The 20,723-nt window shown below is 42.3% G+C and overlaps 1 protein-coding gene across 1 annotated transcript in view; it reads left to right on the top strand.

Moving 5' to 3' along the window:
- Positions 1 to 20,723, top strand: part of EIF4E (eukaryotic translation initiation factor 4E) — a 219,534-nt gene that overhangs the window by 164,972 nt on the left and 33,839 nt on the right. Inside the window, exons 3-5 of the mRNA XM_063917731.1 lie at positions 550 to 645; positions 18,232 to 18,295; positions 20,037 to 20,150. Of these exons, the coding sequence (XP_063773801.1) occupies positions 550 to 645; positions 18,232 to 18,295; positions 20,037 to 20,150 (274 nt within the window). The remainder of the gene's footprint in view (positions 1 to 549; positions 646 to 18,231; positions 18,296 to 20,036; positions 20,151 to 20,723) is intronic.

Below are 20,723 nucleotides of genomic sequence, written 5' to 3'. Positions count from 1 at the left end.
TATTGGATTGTAGTGCCGTATATACAGTATATTGCATGATATATACCAGGGCTGGCCAAACCGGTCCTCGAGATCTACCAACAGTTCATGTTTTCCAGGCCTCCTGGAGATCTGTAGAATTGTCAGTTAGGAATGAATGCAGCACATCTTAATTAGTAATGACTACACCTGTGCACCAGCTAGGTGGTCTGGAAAATGTGAACTGTTGGTAGATCTCGAGGACTGGTTTGGCCAGCCCTGATATATACAGTGTGTCCGAAAAAGTTACTGTGCACTGAAAGCACTGTTCAACCGACAACATCATTGCCCTTGTACCGAGGCGAGTAATTACTCAACACGTGTGCCTTCATGGAGTACACTACATACAGCCACGTGCTTAGCGTAGGGCGACACATGACTACACCAGACAAAGCACCTTGCTGCATTATTACATCACTACATTCAGTGCACAGTAACTTTTTGGACACCCGGTATAATATAGAGTTTTTGGTGTATAAGGATATATAAACTGATTATTTTATCCTGTTTTTATTTTGACTTATATTTCAGATGGGCCTTGTGGTTCTTCAAAAATGACAAAAGCAAAACTTGGCAGGCCAACCTTCGTCTAATTTCAAAGTTTGACACCGTTGAAGATTTTTGGGCGTAAGTATTCTCTTTTTTTTTTTTTTTTTTGCCACATTTAAAATTGTAGCACCTGATAAAGCTTAAGTACATATTGTACTGTGGAAAAGTAAAGAGCTTTGTTTTTTTATGGAAATAATGCTGTCAGATGCATCATCTTGTATGTAAAATGTTGCATGTTAAATTTTGTCATGACATGTCCCTTGTTATAAATCTATATCATGCTGCTTTTAGATCATCTGGAATCACTGCGGTCTCTGTTTCTGGATGTGGTATTTCAGTGGAGAGGGGAAGGTTTAGATACTATAGTACATGAAGTTATGCTTGGCTGTCTTCTCTAACCGTGACCAATGGGCAACCTTTGGCTTTAGCTTGCATTGGGTGGTTTGCTGACCTTTTTCCCCTTAGCCTTAAACCAGACCTCAGTTAAAGCTTTTCATTTGTTCTCCTGCTCACACGTTTTTTTTACAGGCATTTCAAAGTTGTGAATGAAAAGGTTTCCACTTCAGGCTGTAGTTCAGTTGAAAGTTGTTTGGGTTTTTTTTTTTTTTACATTAATGGCCAGTAATGGTGTTTCTTGGTTTATCACACTAATTGGTATGATTTCTATATGGAACATTCCAAACTACACACAGTCAAAACCAATATGGGGTTTTAACATGTAAAGGTCAATAAGAGGCAATTCATTGTATGAGCACATTCAGTGCTGAATACTAAGCTAGGGGTTGACATGTAAAAAAACAACAAACATTTTGACAGGATCCTGGAGACATGATATATTTATATAGGCTAACCATATTATCCCTTTAATCTGGGACACATGATTTACACAGGTTCTGCGGCGCTGAAAACCAGGTGAAATGCAGGCTTGTAGTCAGCCAGCCACAGAAACTGTGTAATTCAGGAGTGTCCCAGGTTAAAGGCATAATATGGTCAGCCTAATTTATAAGATTAATCCTATCATCATGATGCTGGTAACAATGTTCTTGCCTATTCCCTGGTCTCCTGCTCAGGTGTACATGTGTGAACCTTCCCTAAATTACCAACTGCGCATGCAAGGAAATATTGTGTCTGGAGAATAACATTATCTTATATATTAAAGGCTAACGCTACTTCTCTCCTCTGTGTGGGAAATTCAAGTGTTTTGCGTGTCGGTGAGCACAAGATGGCACCCGACAGGGCAATTTAAGTGTTGTACCCTTCGGGCGCACACAGCCGCTATCGCTGACATTACTGTTATTTCTCTGACGTCCTAGTGGATGCTGGGAACTCCGTAAGGACCATGGGGAATAGACGGGCTCCGCAGGAGACTGGGCACTCTAAAAGAAAGATTAGGTACTATCTGGTGTGCACTGGCTCCTCCCTCTATGCCCCTCCTCCAGACCTCAGTTAGAATCTGTGCCCGGCCAGAGCTGGATGCACCTAGTGGGCTCTCCTGAGCTTGCTAGAAAGAAAGGGCAGCTAGTTCCCAGGAACAGAAGTCCTCCCCGGCCCCTACAAAAATCCACCAATGTCGCTGGGGCTCCACAGGCGGAGCTAGGCCCGGTGGGGACACTCCTTCGTAAGTTCAGCCACAAGTGGGTTCACTCCCTGTTCGATCCCTGGGCAATAGATATTGTGTCTCAGGGATACAAGCTGGACTGTGAGAAGATGCCCCCTCACCGACGGCCCTGCAGGCTTCCCCCCAAGAGGGAGCCAGTGTTATCTGCAATTCACAAATTGTACCTTTAACAGGTGGTGGTCAAGGGTCCCCTCCTTCAACAAGAGGGTGTTATTATTAGACCATGTTGTAATCCCGAAACCAGACGGTTCGGTCAGACCCATATTGAATTAAAAATCCCTAAACATATACCTGAGAAGTATGAAAAATATATAGAGTGATGCAACTTGCGCCTTCCTAGCTGCAGCTCAGTCCTGCTCACAAGAACACCACTTCTTTAATCGACATATATTTTAACACACAGAAGAGCGGTCCTCAAGCGCTGCTAGGTTTTCTCAAAATAATTTCGTGAACACAGGTCTGTAGATATATATGAGAAGAGATCACCACAGCATCATAATATTCAATAATCAGCTCTGATTTTTTCTAGAGTGATCTCCTTTACTCACCGTTAAACAGTGAGATGCATGCACATAAAGGTATCTTTTTACTTGATATTCCACTTATTCATAATGGACTGTACTCGTATGGAACAACACTCACCTGGGTCAAAGGACCCTATATGCACAAAAAGGTTTCTTTTTCCTCAAGATGTCCTTCACGACACATCCAAATCCCAAAAATACACCGGATAAAATCCAAAAGGGTATAAAAGGATTTTATTTACTTGAAACAAGATCCATAAAATGATTAAAAAAGATTCTTTTAATTTTTTGTAAAGTACAAAGGAATAACAAAAATAATAACAAAAAACCTGGAGGGCATACGATTTTTGTATCACTCTATACCCATCGGCGTTAGGAATGCAAAAGAGAAGGAGCCGAGCTGATTCACCTCATTGTTCCCGGGAAAAACAAAATAGGGAACCTCCAATTGCTCCTTAAATTTGGATGGTATGCAGACCAAGATGGAATAAAGCCAATAGGTAAAATAAGAGTGAATGCCAGTCTCCAGGAATACCTCAACACCAACGCGTTTCGGAAATCCTTTTCCTTCCTCAGGGTGTAGAGTCATACAAAATGAACTGGGTATTTATACCCTACAGTGCAAGTCACATGTAAGTTCCCACCAATCATATCCCAAATGATGTACACATTCGTATAAAATCCATAATTTTCATATCCCAACATATCTTATTAAATACTTAAAAAAAAGGCATATATTGAACCAGAAATATCCCTAATTTCATAATTATAAGTCCTCTTTTATATATAAAAACAATTAATTGGTACAAGTTAAATTATGATCCGGATTCATGGAATGTTATTTTGTAAGTTGAAAACATAGTAGAACATCCATTCCATCTGATTAGTGAAGTCCATGTTTTTCCAGTAGTCGTCTACCCATAAAGCAATGCGTCCCAACGAATCCCGGCACTTCCTGTCAAAGATTCCCGCCAAGGAAATCCACCTCCTAGTTGTCATGGAGATGTTTACTGTATATCCGGAACTAGTCATCAAAACGGGTCGCAGCACTATCCGTCAGCGGAGGTGATCGTCATTCTCCCACTCGCGACGGTTGCTATGACGACCTTCATAGACCGGAAGTCGTGCGTTGTCACTTCCTATCTGTGAAACGCAACCAGGAAGTCGTGCCCCGCTCGTTGGAACGCAAAAATGACATGATGGTCATATCGATAAACATACAAAGAAAGAAAAGGGTAGAACAATTTAACAAGTTGTATATCAAACCTAACTCTTCATATTTATGCAATTAAGATACCCCGTAATAAAAACCACTTTTATAAAAACCACTTGATTTCAAATTCAACATTCAAACCTCTTGGGACTAATGTCTTGAGTTCATATATACTCCTCATCTCTTCTCTAGCTAGAGTTTCTTCCTTATTATCCACTCTCCAATTTGATTTAACTGCCTTTATGCCACAAAAACTGACCATATTTTTAATGTCACAGTTGTGTACATTCTTAAAGTGCAAGGATACATTATGTGCTTCTCTAGCTAGAGTTTCTTCCTTATTATCCACTCTCCAATTTGATTTAACTGCCTTTATGCCACAAAAACTGACCATATTTTTAATGTCACAGTTGTGTACATTCTTAAAGTGCAAGGATACATTATGTGCCTCTAAACCTTTCTTAACATTACGTATATGTTCAGACATTCTTATTTTTAACATGCGGGATGTACGACCCACATATTGAGCTTTACATGTACATTCAAGAAGGTACACCACATCTTTTGTGTTACACGTAATAAAGTCTTTTATAGGATAGACCTTGCCTGTTTGTGTGGATCTATACTCTGTAAGCTTGTTTTCTTTGCTTGCACATGTGCGGCACATCTGGCACATGCCGCACCTGTAGAAGCCCTTTGATTTGTTCCTAGTAGTTATCTTAGGAACAGTTATAGCACTTCTAACCATATTATTTTTTAGATTACGTGCTTTTCTATATACAAATCTTGGATTTTCCGAGACATAGGGTTTTAACAAGGGATCTCGACTGAGCCCTCCCCAATGTCTCCTTATAATACCCTCTATCTGTCTGTGTTGACTGTTAAATCCTGTAATGAACGGAATAGTCCCATTTACAGCTTTTCGGCCCTTCCCTTTATTGTTTTTTAAACTTAATGTTCTATCTTGAAAAAACACTTCCCCTCTTATTTTCTCTACTACCTCTTTTTTATATCCTTTCTCAACAAATTGATTACTCAAAATGGCTGCTTGTTCTTGATATGTATCAATATCCGTACAGTTCCTTCTTATCCGTTGGAACTGACTGATAGGAATACTTTTGAGCCAATTTATGTGATGGTTACTATTATGTTCAATAAAGGAATTGCAATCAGTGGACTTGATGAAGTTCCTTGTTTTTAAGTGACCATTATCCACATATATACTTAAGTCTAGAAAATCAACCTGACTTTCACTAATATTGAAGGTCAAAACAATATTATCCTGATTATTATTTAGATGTTGACAAAACTGGTCCAAAGATGGTCTATCACCTTTCCAAATAAACAAAATATCGTCTATATAGCGATGCCATGTCACCAGACTGGCACCGAATTCATGCCCACTCCACACCGATTTCTCCTCCCAGTGGGCCATGAAAAGGTTAGCATAACTCGGTGCCAGTCTGGTGCCCATGGCAGTCCCGGTTAACTGTAAATAAAAATTGTCATCAAACCAAAAGAAATTGTTCTGCAAAATAAGAGAAATACCTTCCAATACAAATTGGATCTTATCTTCTGACATATCACTACGTCTCAAAAATACTTCAGTAGATTCCAAACCTGTTTCATGACTAATAATAGTATATAGTGAAGCCACGTCGGCTGTCACTAAGATATAATCCTCCATCCAATGAATTTCATCAACTTTATTAATCGTATTAATCGTATCTTTAAGGTAAGAGGGTACCGATTTAACCAATGGTTGTAGTAAAGAATCTATATATAGGGACAAATTCGACAGACATGAATTTGTCCCTGCAACAATAGGGCGACCAGGTGGCTTGGTCTTACATTTATGAATCTTAGGTAATATGTATATTACTGGGATGGATGGTTTTTCAATAATCATAAACAGCCTCTCTTCTTCTGTTACCCTTTACCAGTATATAGTGCCAAAAATGTTTCAAATTTTTTGGATATAATCATCCCCGGATTATTCCTCAATTTTTTATGTTTCTTTGTCTAATAAATGCCTCATAACCTCTTCATTATAATCTTCTACATTCATTATAACCACGCTCCCGCCTTTATCCGCAGGCTTCACTACAATGTTTTTATTTGTGCTCAGTGACTTTACAGCTTCCTGTTCCTCTTTACTTAAGTTTTTTCCTATTTGGCTTAAATTGTGGTGACTCCAGATCCTCCTTTACAGATCTCTCAAAGGCTTCCACAAAACACCCCTTTTTGTGTCGCGGGAAAAAGGTTGATTTTTTTTTAAACCTAAGTTTCCCAAGGTCATCACCATTATTCCCTTTTTCCGGAGCTTCTTCAAAAAAACGTTTTAACGTTAGCCTTCTAATGAATCTTTCTATATCAACAAAGACATCAAATTTATCGCATTTATTTGAAGGGGCAAATTTAAGGCCTTTTTCAAGTACCTTTATCTCATGTTCAGTTAATTGATGGTTACTTAAATTATAGACCTTAGTTTTAGATTCTATATCAGTTTCTATAGTCCCTATTATCTCTTTTTCTTCTTGTATTGCTATGTCTTCGCTGACCTTTAGTTTTAACCTTCGTCTTTTGTTAAGACCATTTTTCTTACCTCCCCTATTCCCTCTTCTTTTATTTTTGTAATGGGATACTAAGTCTGTTGGCGGGGCATGTTCATTCGTTTCCCTAAAAAATGATCCTGAGTATCTAGTGCCTCATACCTATTGTATCTTTGGAAGTCCCCCTGATCTTCCCTCTTATTCTTCCATCTCCAGTTATCATTATTCTGCTCTGTTCTCTGATACCTATTTGAATTTCGCACAAAATTAGTATCCCTATATCGTCTTCTTTGAGGGAGTGGTAATGGAGAGAAATGATTAGATGGAAACCTTCTCTCCATTATCCTTTTTCTATTGGGTGATCTTCTAGAGAGCCTGTCAGAAGTATTTCTTTCTGGAGTTTTCTTATCCAATTGTATTCTATTCCTTCTTTCTTTTATTCTCCCATTATCTTTCTCCTCTCTCTCTAAAGAATCTTCGGATTGTTTGGATGGCTAAATGTTACCTTTTTCATAATCATTTTTATCCCTATGATATTTTTTATATTTCTCCATTCTAATCTCCTTTTCATTTCTCTCCACCTTACTTCTTATTGTATCCTCCATTCCCCTATATTCATCCATTTTAGAGAAAGGATCTATAAGGGACTTTAATGTTTCAATCTCATTTTCCAAATCACGTAGATCTTTACTTTTTTTCTCTAATAATCAAACCCATAAGGGAGAAGGAGCAAGTATCTAAGATTTTATGCCAATTACCCCTAAATTCCTCGGATACATTATCAAAAGATGGGACTTTCGTAATACGTAACCCTCTTGGAATCATATTTTCAGAGCAATACTTCTCTAGGGATGTCACCTCCCACCATACTTTACTCTCTTTGATTAACAGCTTTTCCATTTTATACATAGCATTCTCCAGATTATAATCCGTAAGACTAACATCACATTTTCCTTTAAAGACTTCAGTTACTTGGGCCTTTCTCTCAGCCCTATGATTAAACATTCTAATGGCAACAAGACACACACAGCGGTGCAACAAATACTATGAAAAATATATAGAGTGATGCAACTTGCGCCTTCCTAGCTGCAGCTCAGTCCTGCTCACAAGAACACCACTTCTTTAATCGACATATATTTTAACACACAGAAGAGCGGTCCTCAAGCGCTGCTAGGTTTTCTCAAAATAATTTCGTGAACACAGGTCTGTAGATATATATGAGAAGAGATCACCACAGCATCATAATATTCAATAATCAGCTCTGATTTTTTCTAGAGTGATCTCCTTTTACTCACCGTTAAACAGTGAGATGCATGCACATAAAGGTATCTTTTTACTTGATATTCCACTTATTCATAATGGAATGTACTCGTATGGAACAACACTCACCTGGGTCAAAGGACCCTATATGCACAAAAAGGTTTCTTTTTCCTCAAGATGTCCTTCACGACACATCCAAATCCCAAAAATACACCGGATAAAATCCAAAAGGGTATAAAAGGATTTTATTTACTTGAAACAAGATCCATAAAATGATTAAAAAAAGATTCTTTTAATTTTTTGTAAAGTACAAAGGAATAACAAAAATAATAACAAAAAACCTGGAGGGCATACGATTTTTGTATCACTCTATACCCATCGGCGTTAGGAATGCAAAAGATAAGGAGCCGAGCTGATTCACCTCATTGTTCCCGGGAAAAACAAAATAGGGAACCTCCAATTGCTCCTTAAATTTGGATGGTATGCAGACCAAGATGGAATAAAGCCAATAGGTAAAATAAGAGTGAATGCCAGTCTCCAGGAATACCTCAACACCAACGCGTTTCGGAAATCCTTTTCCTTCCTCAGGGTGTAGAGTCATACAAAATTAACTGGGTATTTATACCCTACAGTGCAAGTCACATGTAAGTTCCCACCAATCATATCCCAAATGATGTACACATTCGTATAAATCCATAATTTTCATATCCCAACATATCTTATTAAATACTTTAAAAAAAAAAGGCATATATTGAACCAGAAATATCCCTAATTTCATAATTATAAGTCCTCTTTTATATATAAAAACAATTAATTGGTACAAGTTAAATTATGATCCGGATTCATGGAATGTTATTTTGTAAGTTGAAAACATAGTAGAACATCCATTCCATCTGATTAGTGAAGTCCATGTTTTTCCAGTAGTCGTCTACCCATAAAGCAATGCGTCCCAACGAATCCCGACACTTCCTGTCAAAGATTCCCGCCAGATTCTTGATATGTATCAATATCCGTACAGTTCCTTCTTATCCGTTGGAACTGACTGATAGGAATACTTTTGAGCCAATTTATGTGATGGTTACTATTATGTTCAATAAAGGAATTGCAATCAGTTGTTGCGTTTCACAGATAGGAAGTGACAACGCACGACTTCCGGTCTATGAAGGTCGTCATAGCAACCGTCGCGAGTGGGAGAATGACGATCACCTCCGCTGACGGATAGTGCTGCGACCCGTTTTGATGACTAGTTCCGGATATACAGTAAACATCTCCATGACAACTAGGAGGTGGATTTCCTTGGCGGGAATCTTTGACAGGAAGTGCCGGGATTCGTTGGGACGCATTGCTTTATGGGTAGACGACTACTGGAAAAACATGGACTTCACTAATCAGATGGAATGGATGTTCTACTATGTTTTCAACTTACAAAATAACATTCCATGAATCCGGATCGTAATTTAACTTGTACCAATTAATTGTTTTTATATATAAAAGAGGACTTATAATTATGAAATTAGGGATATTTCTGGTTCAATATATGCCTTTTTTTTAAGTATTTAATAAGATATGTTGAGATATGAAAATTATGGATTTATACGAATGTGTACATCATTTGGGATATGATTGGTGGGAACTTACATGTGACTTGCACTGTAGGGTATAAATACCCAGTTCATTTTGTATGACTACACCCTGAGGAAGAAAAAAGGATTTCCGAAACGCGTTGGTGTTGAGGTATTCCTGGAGACTGGCATTCACTCTTATTTTACCTATTGGCTTTATTCCATCTTGGTCTGCATACCATCCAAATTTAAGGAGCAATTGGAGGTTCCCTATTTTGTTTTTCCCGGGAACAATGAGGTGAATCAGCTCGGCTCCTTATCTTTTGCATTCCTAACGCCGATGGGTATAGAGTGATACAAAAATCGTATGCCCTCCAGGTTTTTTGTTATTATTTTTGTTATTCCTTTGTACTTTACAAAAAATTAAAAGAATCTTTTTTTAATCATTTTATGGATCTTGTTTCAAGTAAATAAAATCCTTTTATACCCTTTTGGATTTTATCCGGTGTATTTTTGGGATTTGGATGTGTCGTGAAGGACATCTTGAGGAAAAAGAAACCTTTTTGTGCATATAGGGTCCTTTGACCCAGGTGAGTGTTGTTCCATACGAGTACAGTCCATTATGAATAAGTGGAATATCAAGTAAAAAGATACCTTTTATGTGCATGCATCTCACTGTTTAACGGTGAGTAAAGGAGATCACTCTAGAAAAAATCAGAGCTGATTATTGAATATTATGATGCTGTGGTGATCTCTTCTCACATATATCTACAGACCTGTGTTCACGAAATTATTTTGAGAAAACCTATCAGCGCTTGAGGACCGCTCTTCTGTGTGTTAAAATATACCTGAGAAGGTTCAAGTTCAAGATGGAATCGCTAAGAGCGGTCAGTGCAAGCCTAAAAAGGGGGAGACTTTATTGTGAATCGGGACATAAGGGATGCATACCTTCAGGTCCCCATTTATCCACCTCATTAGGCGTACCTCAGAATTGCGGTACGGGATTGTCATTACCAATTTCAGATGTTGCCGTTTGGTCTCTCCACGGCCCCGAGAATATTCACCATGGTAATGGCGGATATGATTGTGCTCCTGCGGAAGCAAGGTGTCACTATTATCACGTACTTGGACGATCTCCTCATAAAAGCGAGATCAAGAGAGCAGTTGCTGAACAGCGTATCACTTTCTCTGGAAGTGTAACGGCAACACGGCTGGATTCTATATATTCCAAAGTCGCAGTTGGTTCCTACAGCTCATCTGCCTCTCCTAGGCACGATCCTAGACACAGACCAGAAAAGGGTTATCTCCCGATAGAGCTCAGGAGCTCATGACACTGGTCAGGAATCTATTAAAACCAAAACAGGTGTCAGTGCATCACTGCACTCGAGTCCTGGGAAGGATGGTGGCATCATACGAGGCCATCCCCTTAGGCAGGTTCCATGCGAGGACCTTCCAATGGGACTTACTGGACAAGTGGTCCGGATCACATCTTCAGAGGCATCGGTTAATCACCCTATCCCCCAGGGCCAGGGTGTCTCTCCTGTGGTGGCTGCAGAGTGCTCACCTTCTCGAGGGCCGCAGATTCGGCATTCAGGACTGGATCCTGGTGACCACGGATGCAAGCCTCCGAGGGTGGGGGGCAGTTACACAGGGAAGAAATTTCCAAGGTCTGTGGTCAAGTCACATCAATATCCTGGAACTAAGGGCCATATACAACGCCCTAAGTCAAGCGGAGATCCTGCTTCGCGACCAACCGGTTCTGATCCAGTCAGACCGCAGAGGTTCATGTAAACCGCCAAGGCGGCACAAGGAGCAGGGTGGCGAGGGTAGAAGCCACCAGAATTCTTCGCTGGGCGGAGAATCAAGTAAGCGCACTGTCAGCAGTGTTCGTTTCGGGAGTGGACATCTGGGAAGCAGACTTCCTCAGCAGGCACGACCTCCACCCGGGAAAGTGGGGACTTCATCAGGAAGTCTTCACGCAGTTTGCAAATTGATGGGTACTGCCTAAGGTATGGTTATCACAAGTTGTACGGTGTGGCTGGTATGAGTCTTACCCTGGATTCCAAATCCTTTCCTTGTTGTGTCAGCTCTTCCGGGCACAGTTTCCTTAACTGAGGTCTGGAGGAGGGGCATAGAGGGAGGAGCCAGTGCACACCAGATAGTACCTAATCTTTCTTTTAGAGTGCCCAGTCTCCTGCGGAGCCCGTCTATTCCCCATGGTCCTTACGGAGTTCCCAGCATCCACTACGGACTACGAGAAATAGAATTACCGGTGAGTAAATTCTTATTTTTATGTTCTGTCATTTTGACAGCTTGGTAACTAGTTTATTTCGTGATTATCATCTGTGTTAAATACAAAGATGCCATTCCCTTATTGATCAAAAAGATCAATACAGGACTACTGATTGGCCATTCCTAAACCAGGACAGCAAGACTACCTATTAAAGGTGGCAGTACGGAGCAACTCCTTGGCTGAGAAGAGGGGTAAGAGCAATAACACACCAGATTATATTATCATTTCTCTAACGTCCTAGAGGATGCTGGGGACTCCGTAAGGACAATGTGATAGACAGGCTCCGCAGGAGACATGGGCAGTTTAAGAAAGGCTTTAGGTCTGGGTGTGCACTGGCTCCTCCCTCTATGCCCCTCCTCTAGACCCCAGTTTGATACTGTGCCCAGAGGAGATGGGTGCACTACAGGGAGCTCTCCTGAGCTTCCTGTCAAAGTATATTTGTTAGGTTTTTTATTTTCAGGGAGCCTGCTGGCAACAGACTCCCTGCATCGAGGGACTGAGACGAGAGAAACAGACCTACTTCTGTGAGTTTCTAGGCTCTGTTTCTTAGGCTACTGGACACCATTAGCGCCAGAGGGATTGGTACGCAGGTCACACCCTCGCCGTCCGTCCCAGAGCTGCGCCGTCGTCCTCCTCGCAGAGCAGGAAGATAGAAGCCGGGTGAGTATGAGAAGAAAAGAAGACTTCAGAGGCGGCAGAAGACTTCATGATCTTCACTGAGGTAACGCACAGCAGTAAAGCTGTGCGCCATTGCTCCCATACACCTCACACACCGCAGTCACTGTAAGGGCGCAGGGGGGTGCCCTGGGCAGCAATAAAACCTCTCCATTGGCAAAATAAGTATATACATGTACAGATGGGCACTGTACGTGTATATAACAGAGCCCCCGCCAGTTTTCAGGAATTTTGAGCGGGACAGAAGCCTGCCGCCGAGGGGGCGGGGCTTCTCCCTCAGCACTCACCAGTGCCATTTTTCTCCACAGCACAGCGCTGAGAGGAAGCTCCCCGGACTCTCCCCTGCTAATACACGGTGATAGAGGGGTTTTAAGAGATGGGGGGGGGGGGACAAATTTGGCATATATAAAGTATAAATAGCGCTTCTGGATAAACATTTAGGGGTCGATTCTATTCGGCAACTTAAGAATAGCGCCGGGAATTAGCTCCCGACGCTATTCAATTCAGCTGCTAGTGACCCGCAATTGTCGGGAATTCTTCTCTCATCCCCGGGGGATGAGAGAAGAAACCCGACAAAAGTGCTGCCTCGCGGCCGGCGCGAGGCTGATTCTGTCGGGAATCAGCATCGCCGCGGGTAGTTAAGTCGGAGAATGCCCGTTCTCCCGACAAAACTACCTGTTAAGTCGGCGAGACCGGGACATCGCCGACTTAACTGGAGCTGAATTGAATAGCGTCGGGAGCTAATTCCCGGCGCTATTCTTAAGTTGCCGAATAGAGTCGACCCCTTAGTGTTTTTTTTTCCAGGGTCATATAGCGCTGGGGTGTGTGCTGGCATACTTTCTCTCTGTCTCTCCAAAGGGCCTGGTGGGTAAACTATCTTCGGATAAGAGGGTTCCCTGTGTGTGTGTGTGTGTGGTGTGTTGGTACGCGTGTGTCAACATGTCTGAGGTAGAAGGCTCACCTTGGGAGGAGGGGGAGCGGATGAATGTGAGGTCTCCATCGGCGGTGCCGACACCTTACTGGATGGATATGTGGAATGTTTTAAGTGCTAGTGTGAACTTATTGCACAAAAGATTAGACAAAGCTGAAGCTACGGAACAGTCAGGGAGTGAACCCATGTCTACCCCTATGTCGCCGGGACCTTCAGGGTCTCCGAAGCGCCCACTATCCCAGATAGGAGACACAGATACCGACACGGATTCGGACTCCAGTGTCGACTACGATGATGCAAAGTTACAGCCAAAAATGGCTAAATGTATTCGATATATGATTATTGCAATAAAAAGTGTTGCATATCACAGAGGAACCCCCTGTCCCTGACACGAGGGTACACATGTATAAGGGAAAGAAGCCTGAGGTAACTTTTCCCTCCTCACATGAGTTGAACGAATTATGTGAAAAAGGGTGGGAATCTCCAGACAAAAAACTGCAGATTCCCGAAAGGATTCTTATGGCGTATCCTTTCCCGCCAACGGACAGGATACGGTGGGAATCCTCCCCTAAGGTGGACAAAGCGTTGACACGCTTGTCAAAAAAGATAGCGCTGCCATCCCAAGATACGGCTACCCTCAAGGATCCTGCTGACCGCAAGCAGGAGGTTACCTTGAAATCCATTTACACACATTCTGGTACATTACTCAGACCGGCAATTGCGTCGGCCTGGGTTTGTAGCGCTGTAGCAGCATGGACAGATTCCTTATCAGCAGAAATTGAGACCCTAGATAAGGATACCATTATATTGACCCTAGGCCATATAAAGGATGCTGTCTTATATATGAGAGATGCTCAGAGAGACATTAGTTTACTGGGTTCCAGAATAAACGCTATGTCAATTTCTGCTAGACGAGTCCTCTGGACCCGGCAGTGGACAGGTGATGTCGACTCAAAAAGACACATGGAGGTCCTACCTTACAAGGGTGAGGAATTGTTTGGGGAAGGGCTCTCTGACCTGGTCTCCACAGCTACGGCAGGTAAATCGAATTTTTTGCCTTATGTTCCCTCACAACCTAAGAAAGCGCCACATTATCAAATGCAGTACTTTCGTTCAAATAAAAGCAAAAGAGTACGTGGATCGTCCTTTCTTGCCAGAGGTAAGGGCAGAGGTAAAAAGCTGCACAGCACAGCTAGTTCCCAGGAACAGAAGTCCTCCCCGGCCTCTGCAAAATCCACCGCATGACGCTGGGGCTCCGCTGAGGGAGTCCGCCCCAGTGGGGGCACGTCTTCGACTTTTCAGCCACATCTGGGTTCACTCACAGGTGGATCCCTGGGTTATAGAAATTGTTTCTCAGGGATACAAGCTGGAATTCGAAGAGGTGCCTCCTCGCCGGTTTTTCAAATCGGCTCTACCGACTTCTCCCCTAGAAAGGGAGATAGTGTTAAATGCTATTCACAAATTGTGTCTTCAACAAATGGTGGTCGAAGTTCCCCTGCTTCAGAGAGGGAAGGGATACTACTCAACCCTGTTTGTAGTTCCGAAACCGGACGGTTCGGTCAGACCCATATTGAATTTAAAATCCCTGAACCTATACTTTAAAACGGTTCAAGTTCAAGATGGAATCGCTCAGAGCGGTCATCGCCAGCCTGGAAGGGGGGGATTTTATGGTATCTCTGGACATAAAGGATGCATACCTTCATGTCCCCATTTATCCACCTCACCAGGCGTACCTGAGATTTGCGGTACAGGATTGTCCTTACCAATTTCAGACGTTGCCGTTTGGGCTTTCCACGGCCCCGAGGATTTTCACTAAGGTAATGGCGGAAATGATGGTGCTTCTGCGCAAGCAGGGTGTCACAATTATCCCATACTAGGACGATCTCCTAAAAGCGAGATCACGAGAGAAGTTACTGAACAGTGTGTCACTTTCATTGAAAGTGTTACAGCAACACGGCTGGATTCTCAATATCCCGAAGTCACAGCTGGTTCCTACGACTCGTCTGACCTTCTTGGGCATGATTCTGGACACAGACCAGAAAAGGGTTTTTCTTCGGATAGAAAAAGCTCAGGAACTCATGACTCTAGTCAAGAACCTATTGAAGCCAAAACAAGTGTCTGTGCATCATTGCACTCAAGTCCTGGGAAAGATGGTGGCAACATACGAAGCCATTCCCTTCGGCAGGTTCCATTCAAGGACTTTTCAATGGGACCTATTGGACAAGTGGTCCGGGTCACATCTACAAATTCATCAGCTGATCACCCTGTCCCCCAGGGCCAGGGTATCTCTCCTGTGGTGGCTGCAGAGTGCTCACCTTTTGGAAGGCCGCAGGTTCGGCATTCAGGATTGGATCCTGGTGACCATGGACGCGAGCCTCAGAGGGTGGGGAGCAGTCACACAGGGAAGAAACTTCCAAGGACTTTGGACAAGTCAAGAGACTTGTCTTCACATCAACATCCTGGAACTGAGGGCCATATACAACGCCCTATGTCAAGCGGAGAACTTACTTTGCGACCAACCAGTTCTGATCCAGTCAGACAACATCACCGCAGTGGCTCATATAAACCGCCAAGGCAGCACAAGGAGCAGAGTGGCAATGGCGGAAGCCACCAGGATTCTTCGCTGGGCGGAAAATCATGTAAGCGCACTGTCAGCAGTGTTCATTCCGGGAGTGGACAACTTGGAAGCAGACTTCCTCAGCAGACACGACGTGCATCCAGGGGAGTGGGGACTTCATCGGGAAGTCTTCGCACAGATTGCAAGTCAGTGGGGACTGCCCCAGATAGACATGATGGCGTCCCGCCTCAACAAAAAGATAGAGGTATTGCGCTAAATCAAAAGACCCTCAGGCGGTAGCAGTAGATGCCCTAGTGACACCGTGGGTGTTCCAGTCGGTCTATGTGTTTCCTCCTCTTCCTCTCATACCCAAGGTGTTGAGAATAATAAGAAAAAGAGGAGTGAGAACAATTCTCATTGTTCCAGATTGGCCACGAAGGACCTGGTATCCGGATCTGCTGGAAATGCTCACAGAAGATCCGTGGCCTGTTCCTCTAAGACAGGACCTGTAACGACAGGGGCCATGTCTGTTCCAAGACTTACCGCGGCTGCGTTTGACTGCATGGCGGTTGAACGCCGGATCCTAGCGGAAAAGGGAATTCCGGATGAGGTCATTCCTACTCTGATAAAGGCTAGGAAAGACGTGACAGCGAAACATTATCACCGGATATGGCGAAAATATTTTTCTTGGTGTGAGACCAGGAATTCTCCTACGGAAGAATTCCATCTGGGCCGTTTCCTTCACTTCCTACAGACATGAGTGAATTTGGGCCTAAAATTAGGCTCCATTAAGGTTCAGATTTCGGCCTTATCCATTTTCTTTCAAAAAGAATTGGCTTCTATCCCAGAAGTACAGACTTTTGTGAAGGGAGTGCTGCATATTCAGCCTCCTTTTATACCTCCTGTGGCGCCTTGGGACCTTAACGTGGTGTTGAGTTTCCTTAAGTCGCACTGGATTGAACCACTTCAAACGGTGGAGTCAAAATATCTCACTTGGAAGGTGGTCATGTTATTAGCCGTGGCTTCGGCTAGGCAAGTGTCGGAATTGACGGCTTTGTCTCATAAAAGCCCCTATCTGGTTTTCCATATGGATAGGGCGGAATTGCGGACTCGTCCTCAATTCTTGCCTAAGGTGGTGTCATCTTTTCATATGATCCAACCTATTGTGGTGCCTGTGGCTACACGAGATTTGGAGGATTCAGAGTCCCTTGATGTAGTCAGGGCTTTGAAAATTTATGTGGCCAGAACGGCTAGAGTCAGGAAGACAGAAGCACTGTTTGTCCTGTATGCAGCCAACAAGCTTGGCGCCCCTGCTTCGAAGCAGACTATTGCTCGCTGGATCTGTAACACGATTCAGCAGGCGCATTCTACGGCTGGATTGCCGTTACCAAAATCGGTCAAGGCCCATTCCACTAGGAAGGTGGGCTAGTCTTGGGCGGCTTCCCGAGGGGTCTCGGCACAGTCTACAACTGTGCCGAGCTGCTACTTGGTCGGGTTCAAACACCTTTGCAAAGTTCTAAAAGTTCGATACCCTGGCTGAGGAGGACCTAAGGTTTGCTCATTCGGTGCTGCAGAGTCATCCGCACTCTCCCGCCTGTTTGGGAGCTTTAGTATAATCCCCATGGTCCTTACGGAGTCCCCAGCATCCTCTAGGACGTTAGAAAAAATAAGATTTTAAACCTACCGGTAAATCTATTTCTCGTAGTCCGTAGAGGATGCTGGGCGCCCGTCCCAAATGCGGGCTACTTCTGCAAGACTTGTATATAGTTTTGCTTACATAAGGGTTATGTTATAGTTTCATCAGGTTGGACTGATGCTACGTTGTTTTTTCTTACTGTTAACTGTTTAATAGATGCACAAGTTATGCGGTGTGATTGGTGTGGCTGGTATGAATCTTGCCCTTGGATTAACAAAAATCATTTCCTCGTACTGTCCGTCTCCTCTGGGCACAGTTTCTCTAACTGGGGTCTAAAGGAGGGGCATAGAGGGAGGAGCCAGTGCACACCCAGACCTAAAGTCTTTCTTAAAGTGCCCATGTCTCCTGCGGAGCCCGTCTATCCCATGGTCCTTACGAAGTCCCCAGCATCCTCTACGGACTACGAGAAAAAGATTTACCGGTAGGTTTAAAATCTTATTTTTAAAGAACAAAGCAAGTTAATGTTAACTAGGTATTTCCACCATATATTTGCTGTTTGGCAGGAGTTTACTCCTGTGTTAGAGGAGAACCTACTGTCTTATGCACGGGAGCAGTGGTGTTTTGTTGTTATCGATCATATTGCCCTGGGATAAGGTGCTGTGCTTTCATCATGTTAGAGCTACAGCCTTTCTTTGTATTTCCAAAATATAGATGGATGTTTGATGTGCAATCCCCATATTCTTGCCAATGCTTTCTGTTAACTTGAATATTTTAATTTGTGATAATGTAGGCTTCTCTTTTAATGTTTGTTTTTAAGTTGTGTTTTTTTTCCCCTGTTTTCAGGCTTTACAATCATATCCAGTTGTCTAGTAACTTAATGTCGGGTTGTGACTACTCACTCTTTAAGGTAAATTTGGTCTAATCTTAAAGAGCATTTGAAAGTGAGCCCGTTGTCATCATCCATAGGCGGCAGCCATTTTGTAGACTGAGCCTCCAGAAAATAGTTTTAGCTTTCTTATTTCATCGTGCGCAGCAATGGCAATGTAAACAAAATGGTAGTGGGGTTTTTCTTTAAATGGTAAGAAACTTAACTAAAAATAAATGTACATTTTTCAGTCATAAATCCAGTTTTTCAAATTGGCAAAAGGTCAGATTCTACACATAGCGAGGATTCATTTCCCCAGCAACAACATGATGTGCAAATCCAGAATTCCATAGAGGTGCAAGTGAAAACGTTTAGTGTCAGTACTAGCGTAACTGGGTGATATGAGCTCGGCGATGCCTGGCAACACAAGAATTACATTTGCGTCATAGACTTTTGTAATGCAATATGTACTTGAAATTTATTTTTATCTTAGTGGTAGCAGAGTTTGAATGGAACGTATTGTGTTTGTTCAATAAACTACAGGATCCCAACAAGGTAGTGCATTCTGAAAATAGTCCACCTACCACATCATATGAGCAGACCCCTGTATTTACTAATACCTGGATGGAGAAGATCTGGGCATTATACCGCCAACTTTCCAGTCTCTGGACTTAACACATTCTGTAGTATAGGATGTCATTGTGGGGTGATCAGCAGAAAATATATTTGATAATAAGGGGCATCCAGCTTTAATACCAGGTTCCTCTGAAGTGTGCACGTACCAGGATTGGGAAGATAGGGCTTAAGTATTCTCCCTTATCTGCTACGTTTGTCAATACCGTATCTCTGTAGAGAAGGTGGAGATTGTTTCGTGATAACAGGAAGGGAATCCTGACTTTCAAATAAGGGTGCTACTGAGTTTGTTGAAGAAAGGATTGAGGAGCTTTTGTGCCTTTCTTGGACTTCATATACTTATGGGTTATGTCATTTAAAAGTGATTACTCCTCTTTAAAGTGAATGTACCCTTATGTCTGTAAAAATGCTTTGGAATTAACAGGACATTACCATTTGCACAAAAACGAAGAACCATTTTTTTTTTTTGTAATTTTTTTTTTTATGGCTCAGAATCATGGTTAATACTTAAAAGCGACCTAACACACGCCTGGATGGATGGAAAATAGCACATAATGTGCAGAAGAAACCCTTTCTTAAGCAGACTACCCAAAACCTTCAACCATTGTACTTCTCCATTGATGATGCCAAGCAAGCTGCCCTAAAACTGGTCCAGAGATTTCCTGCCTTTGGCTATCACTGTGCCAGCAAGTTTATCCTTCTGGTGCGAACAACAATTAAGTCTTGAGTCTGTAGGTACCATAATAGGGTATTGTCGAGAACTACTTCTGCTCCTTCCCCATTTTCTGTGTTTTTGAAGTTTCTGTAGTTTACTGCCTAGAGGGGGCATGGCTAAATGACATTATTGCACCTCCGTGCGATGATATCAAGCCCCACCCTAGGGATAATTAGTATACTAGTAAAGGGACCTGTCCTCCATATTCCACTCATCCCACTGCTCCCTACTGCGGCTGTATACTTAGCAGATTATTATATAGATAACCTGCCCTCCATTTGAACCCTTGCTGTGCTGAAAATTTGTCTCAGTTGTCCTTAGCAGTGAACAAATGAATAGTACTGCATGTCAACAAATGAATGCCTCTAATGTGTGAATGTGTCCTATCCACTTTAAACGCAAAATTTATGTTGATAAATGGATTTTATTTGATAGGATGGGATTGAGCCAATGTGGGAAGATGAAAAGAATAAGCGTGGAGGTAGATGGCTAATTACTCTTAACAAACAACAAAGAAGGAACGACCTTGATCGGTTTTGGTTAGAGACGGTATGTTTTAAAGCTTTCCACTAATATGCTGCTATTACACGTATTTCATTTTCAGGAATAATAAACATGTTATGTTTGTTCATAATGTGGTACACTTTAATTTTATTTTTTTTCTCTAAAAACTAGACTAGATTAAAACTTTCACCACATAATGTGCGCTCATTCATAGAACAATAGGTCAGTGATTATTAACCAGCATGTTATGACACAAGGGTATCAAAATAAGTGTCTAAGTGACCCAAAAATGGAATAGGAGAAATGCCCTAAACGTGTAGGTAATGCAGCGTAAAAGAAATGTTATGCACATGCGTACATGGTTTCATTTAAGTATTTTGGTTTTATACAACCCTATCTATCGGTTTTTGTAATGCTGTAAGTCCATGTTGTGCCCAGGTGTAATGCTCATAATCTTCTTAGAAATCCCTAATATAGACAAGTACATTAAATGGCAATTAGATAAGCAAGTCGTTACTGAACTTGGCTGGCTTTTCTGCACGAAGTCTGGCAAGGCCCCAATTTCCGCTTTGCATTAAGACTTGACAATTTTGACATGCAACCTTGTTGGATTTTATT

Source organism: Pseudophryne corroboree, chromosome 1 (genome assembly GCF_028390025.1).
Source record: "Pseudophryne corroboree isolate aPseCor3 chromosome 1, aPseCor3.hap2, whole genome shotgun sequence".
Taxonomy (NCBI): Eukaryota; Metazoa; Chordata; class Amphibia; order Anura; family Myobatrachidae; genus Pseudophryne; species Pseudophryne corroboree.
Note: the sequence above shows the minus strand (reverse complement) of the source record. Positions and strands in the feature narration are given on the sequence as shown.